A 5,975-nucleotide genomic window follows, 5' to 3' on the forward strand; every position below is an offset into this window, starting at 1 on the left:
TGTAGGCACTTTAAAGTCGTACTTAGTAGGGATAGTCCACCCAAAAATGAAAATATTTTCATAATTTATTCACCCTCAAGTAGTTTCAAACCTGTATGAATTTATTTCTTCTGCTGAACACAAAATAAGTTTTTATTTTTAAGAATGCCCGTAACCAAACAGTTGATGGTCCCCATTGACTTCCATAGTATTGTTTTTTTCCTACTATGGAAGTCAATGGGAACCATGAACTGTTTTGTTGACATGATGACAGAATGTTCATTTTTGGGTGAACTATCCCTTTAAGCTATAAACAATTTAAAAATGAGTAAAAACTGCTAAGTTACAAATTGCTACATGTTAATTGGATAGAAACAAAAAAAGTTGTACCATGGTTATACAAAGAGTTTGTCTGCACACTGACATCTTTAAAAAGCATTTGTATAACATACACTTGCAAGGGACATTTCATTACATACTTCACCAGAGACAGACATGGTGCAACATTAAAAAAAAATACTATAAGGCACTCATGTGGTGAAAGTTAAAAGCCTTTAATTAACTAGGCTTAATTTTTTTTAAAAACACACACAATTAAAAGGTGTGGATCTACGCATTTTTTACTTTAAAAAAGCACATCTTTTAACAGTTTACTATTTCAGCTATGAAAGTGGTTGCTTCAGGTAGCTGTTATTATAAAGATTCAAGTTGTCTTAAATGGTTAGTTCACCCAAAAATTAAAATTAGACCATGATTTACTCACCCTCAAGTCATCCTAGGCATTATCCATAGACATTCTTCTTTCGGATGAATAAAATCTCTTTTATCAACGGTGCGTACGCACAGATTTGTGCATAATGAGTGCGTAAGAACAGTTTCACGCAAAGTGTGGGATCCAACTTGTACTTATATGTCGAAATGTGTGTAAATATACACACACCTCTGAGCATGCTTACGCAGAGAATCTAGTGGTAGAATGGCGACACTACACATAAAAAGCATTTAAGACAGTATGCATTAAGCAAACCACATATGTCATGTGTTTCCTTTAATTATAAAACACTCAATTTATCATTTTTGTAGTTTTAAACACGATGCGTAATTGGTGTCAAACCCTATAAAAGACAGCTGTGACAAATGTTGATTGCAATTATTTCCTTACCGAAATCCTCAACAAGCCGAAATAAAATGGGGCTTTTATGCTATCGCCAGCTTCCCAAACATAGGAGCCATAGGGCCCTATTTTAACGATCTGAAACGCAAGTGTCAAAGCGCGAAGCGCAAGTAACTTTGTGGGCGGGTCTCGGCGCTGTTGCTATTTTCCCGGCGGGATAAATGGCTCTTGCGCCCGGCGCAAATCTAAAATGGGTTGGTCTGAAGTAGCTTCATTATTCATAGGTGTGGTTTGGGCGTAACGTGAATAAACCAATCAGAGCGTCATCCAACATTCCCTGTAAAAGCAGGTGCGCAAGTTCCATTATGGATTGCTATTATTATGGCGTATTTACCAGGCGCACGCCAGGAGCGGTTCACAGCCGAGGAGACTGATGTTCTTGTAAGAGCAGTGAAAGACAGAGAAGTTGTGTTGTATGGGGATGGGAGAAACCCACCCAAAATAGCGTCGGTTAAACAGGCGTGGGAGGAAATAGCCACAATTGTTTCATCAGCTGGCATCCCCAGGACGTCGCACCAGTGCCGCAAGTGCTACAATGACATCAGAAGACGGGGGAAAGTCCAAGCTTGCCAGCATCAATCGGGCACGCCGTGTAACGGGAGGTGGATCTGCCTCTACTCAGGACCTGACGCCAGCAGAGGACATCGCTGCGTCCACCCTCACCGATTTTTTTTCCTGGTTCTTGATGGACAAACCAATTTGTTAGATGTCCTTATATACATATATGTCTTGCCAGAAGTTGCCACTATTGGGCAAACAGGTCTCCTTAATTATTAGACTACAATTAGCCTGAATAATTTGTAAGCTAGATTTATGCCTATTTTTCACATCTTCGTGGCACACCACAATGATTTCCGTCATCTCATGTGTTAATATTTTTTAGTGTAACAATTTATGATTTGCAAAAATAACTGTTGCATCTGTGTAGATTACATGAGCAAAGTGTATGCGCGTTGTGCACGCTATACATTATGGTCAAGCATGCGCCCTTAAAATAGCATAATGAACAACGCGCAACGCGCCACCTTTAGACTAGGTTTTTTCTGGTCAGTGGCGCAATTGTTTAATGGAACAGCAAAATAGCACCAGGGATTGTTTGCGCCGGAACACGCCTCCTTTTTTGCGCTGAACCGCCCAGGGAGCGCAAGTTCATTCACTAGTTTAGCGACGTGCTTCTGTGGAGGGAAAAGCGCGTTTTGCGTGGGTGCAAAATAGGAATGACACATGCGTCGGTGTACAAAGTCAATTGCGCTGGGTGCAAGATAGGGCCCATAGACTGCACCCACATCGCCATAAAAGCACCAAAGAATTTAATGATGTAAATAGAAAAAGGGTTAATTCTGTTAACGTGCAAATCACTTGTGACTCAAATTTGTTGTTTTTAAACGTTGTTGCGCAACTCAGTCTATGTTTGTGAAGTCCCTCTTCTTTATTGTGGTGAGGAAAAAACACAATCAAGTGACTTTTAAAGGGTAGTGTTGTCACCATATAATGTTTTATAAACATAGTTCGGGAGGAGCACGTTCAGATAATTGACACAGGTGGAGAGCACTCAGCTAATCAACAGTAAGAGGTATATATATACACGCAGAAGTCTTACCTCCATTCATTGACAGTTTTCTAGCATCCCTCCACCACCCCTTCTCCACACTTTTATTTTATCAGCCACTTACATATACGGGGGGTACTCTGGGTTCGGGCCAAATTCCGAGCTCGAAGCCCTCCCCCCGGACAGCACGCCAAATACGCAGTTAAATTACTCTCCATAAATTATATGTAAGTGTGAACTCGTGAAATATAGTTAATTGGAGCTGTTTCTGAATGTTAATGCTTGTGAACGTGAACGAGCATGGTACTTATGCACATGTGAGATTTATCAACAATGATTGCTTACTCATGTGCGTAAGAACTGTTTGTGCACGTTTGATAAATACGGATTTTCTTGTACTTGGGCACATTCTAAATTTCATCCGTAAGACAAAATATAAAACCTTTTTTACGCACTGTTGATAAATGAGGGCCCAGGCTCTTCCAAGCTTTATAATGGCAATGACTTTTTGGGTCATTTTTGAAGTCCATAAAAGTGCATCTATCAATCATAACTGCTCCACACGGCTCCGGGGGGTTAATAAAGGCCTTCTGAAGTGAAGTGACGCATTTGTGTAAGAAAATATCCAAATTTAAAACTTTATAGACTAAAAAACTAGCTTCCGGGGGTCAGCGGTAGCAAGTCGGCTTAAAGAGTAACCCTTGACCCTTGAACCCTTGACTCATGCGTATTGACGAACGCAGAAGCGCTGAGGATAGAACAAAACAAAACACTAGCTGACCGCCGGAAGTTCGTTATTTTAGTCTATAAAGTTTTAAATATGGATATTTTTCTTACACAAACGCGCCGCTTCGCTTCAGAAGGCCTTTATTAACCCCCTGGAGCCGTGTGGAGCAGTTATATGATGGATAGATGCACTTTTATGATGGATGGATGGATGCACTTTTATGGACTTCAAAAATGACCCAAAAAGTCACTGCCATTTTAAAGTTTTGAAGAGCCAGGACATTTTTAATATAACGGCAATCTTATTCGTGTGAAAGAAGAATGTCATATACACCAGTGCTGCGTTCCAGTTCGTTTTTATTAGGCCCTTCACTCGTTAACTTCCCTCCGTCTCGTTCACTCGGATGTGTGTCATTGCTCACGTTGCATGAGTGCCACTACTGGAGGAACATTTGCAATGGACTGAACTGGAACGTCCTAAGCCCTTCATCACTTCGAATCCACTATGGAGTTGATTTATTTTTATTTTTTTTTCCTTTACGAAATTGTTTAATGCAGCATTCTATATGTATATAGGTGTATTTGGGTTGTTTTAAATGTTTTTAAAAATAATACAAATATCATAGGGTTGTTTGTGGTGGGGTAAATTAAACGCGATATGCGGTGACGTCACAATCTTGTTGCATTGTGGTATATGAAGCTGCCTGGAGTGTACATATGAAGTAGACTCGCTCCCTCTGTGAAAATTGAGGGAGCAAGGGTCTGTCCATATAAACTTCACAAAGTGGAACGTACTTCAAAATGGCGGCGGGGATTCCCCCAAGGGGAAGTGCTAAGGGAAGTTGGCAGGTGCGTGTCTAAAACTGGCGGGGAACGCAGCACTAGGATGACTTGAGGGTGAGTAAATCATGGGCTAATTTTAATTTTTGGGTGAACTATCCCTTTAAGACATTTCTGTGTGTTGCCCTTTGTAATAACTTGCCTTTTGAAACTTTGCTACATTCTTTTTGTTTATTGCTCTGTCATTGGTTTACAGGATGTGTGTCAAGAGACTAAATTGCTGTCCTGACTCACAGATAAACAAACAAAGACAGTGAGATAAGTAGAAGGAAAGCAATGAAGAAAGAATAAATAAGGGAAAGGATAGAGAGAGCGAGAGAGAGAGAGAGAGAGAGAGAGAGAGAGAGAGAGAGAGAGAGAGAGAGAGAGAGAGAGAGATAATGTACTGTTTCTCCAACCTTCTGAATCTTTCCTATAGAAGACTCCGTGAGGATGGATAGAGTAAGGCCTGCTTGCAAAGTTCTTCAAATGCACCACCATGACATCATCGACCTCAGCCCGTAGAATAGGTCCAAGGAAGCCAAGCCACTTAGGTTTAGGTATTTCACTGGAATAAGTGGCATCTGTGTACTGTCTGTACACAGCCTTTCTGTAAACACTCCCTATTCGGGTAGGGCCATTTGACAGAAAAACTGATGCATGACTGTTACAGAGAGGGATTCAGGGAAATGGGAAGCAAGTCGTTTAGTTTAAATGATCATATCTACAATCGGACATATTGTTATTATTGGGCCTAAACTGTGTACAGATCAGGATCCATTTTAACAATAATGCATGCTATCAGAATCATACCACCACTTACAAGCGACCGTGAGGATTTTAAGTAGCACAGTATTAAAAAGTAAAAAGGTAATGTGACCTGTTTTACTTTTACTGGTAAATGTGTCAAAGTGTCTGTTTGTAAAACACACACACACACACACACACACACACACACACACACACACACACACACTTACTTGTTTAGATCAACGCTTCGGTTGTTGATAAGGTTTCCGCGGGGTGCGTAATTCCAGTCTTGCTCTCTTATGCCGATATAATATGTCCTTGTCCTCTTTAGGCATTCGACGCACTGAATCGCGATCAGGGCCGTCACAAAAGCGCACACCACAGACTTCATCGCGTATAGGTGAAAACACACACTCACAGTCACACATATAACCAATATCCGACCACCGCGCAGTGATATCCGACCACTGAGAATGAGATTTTTCCCGAGATTGAAAATGTGACAGAGCTCTACATACAAAGCTCGCTGCCGGTCTAAAACAGCCTACTAACGAAACACGTGAAAACGAAACTGAAAGCGTGTCAACGGCTGCAATAGCACAATACGATATCAACCTCCCTCACGAACCGGTTCTCAGACAGAAGTGAAACTCCGCTGGCTTGCCTCATAACAGCTCCTCTGTATACACTTGCCAAGAGCAATGACTGTGCGTTCTGCTGTAAAGACAAACAAACAGGGGCGTCAGTTTGTGTTGAAAAGTGGTGGGGACAAAAGATCAGAAGAAAAAACATCACAGCTGGACGGGAAAAATATTGAATAACGGCGCATCAAAATGGGCATAGCTTAGGCCAGTCAACAACACGAAAATACTTAGCATAAAACCCTCAACAATGTTGACTGCACATGTAAAAGTCCCTGCAACACCAGCTCAACCGAACGTTAAGTCAATGATTACATTGAAATTCATTACATATGTA

At 41.0% G+C, this 5,975-nt stretch overlaps 1 protein-coding gene across 1 annotated transcript in view; it reads right to left on the bottom strand.

The window, feature by feature from the left end:
- hephl1a (hephaestin-like 1a) overlaps positions 1–5,388 on the bottom strand; it is a gene marked incomplete at its 5' end in the record, with an annotated part of 25,550 nt that extends 20,162 nt beyond the window's left edge. The window contains one exon of the mRNA XM_079823247.1: positions 5,228–5,388. Coding sequence (XP_079679373.1) covers positions 5,228–5,388 — 161 coding nt within the window. The remainder of the gene's footprint in view (positions 1–5,227) is intronic.
- Positions 5,389–5,975: the final 587 nt, after the last annotated feature.

The sequence above is a fragment of the Gobio gobio genome, assembly GCF_949357685.1.
Source record: "Gobio gobio genome assembly, chromosome: 8".
Lineage (NCBI taxonomy): Eukaryota > Metazoa > Chordata > Actinopteri > Cypriniformes > Gobionidae > Gobio > Gobio gobio.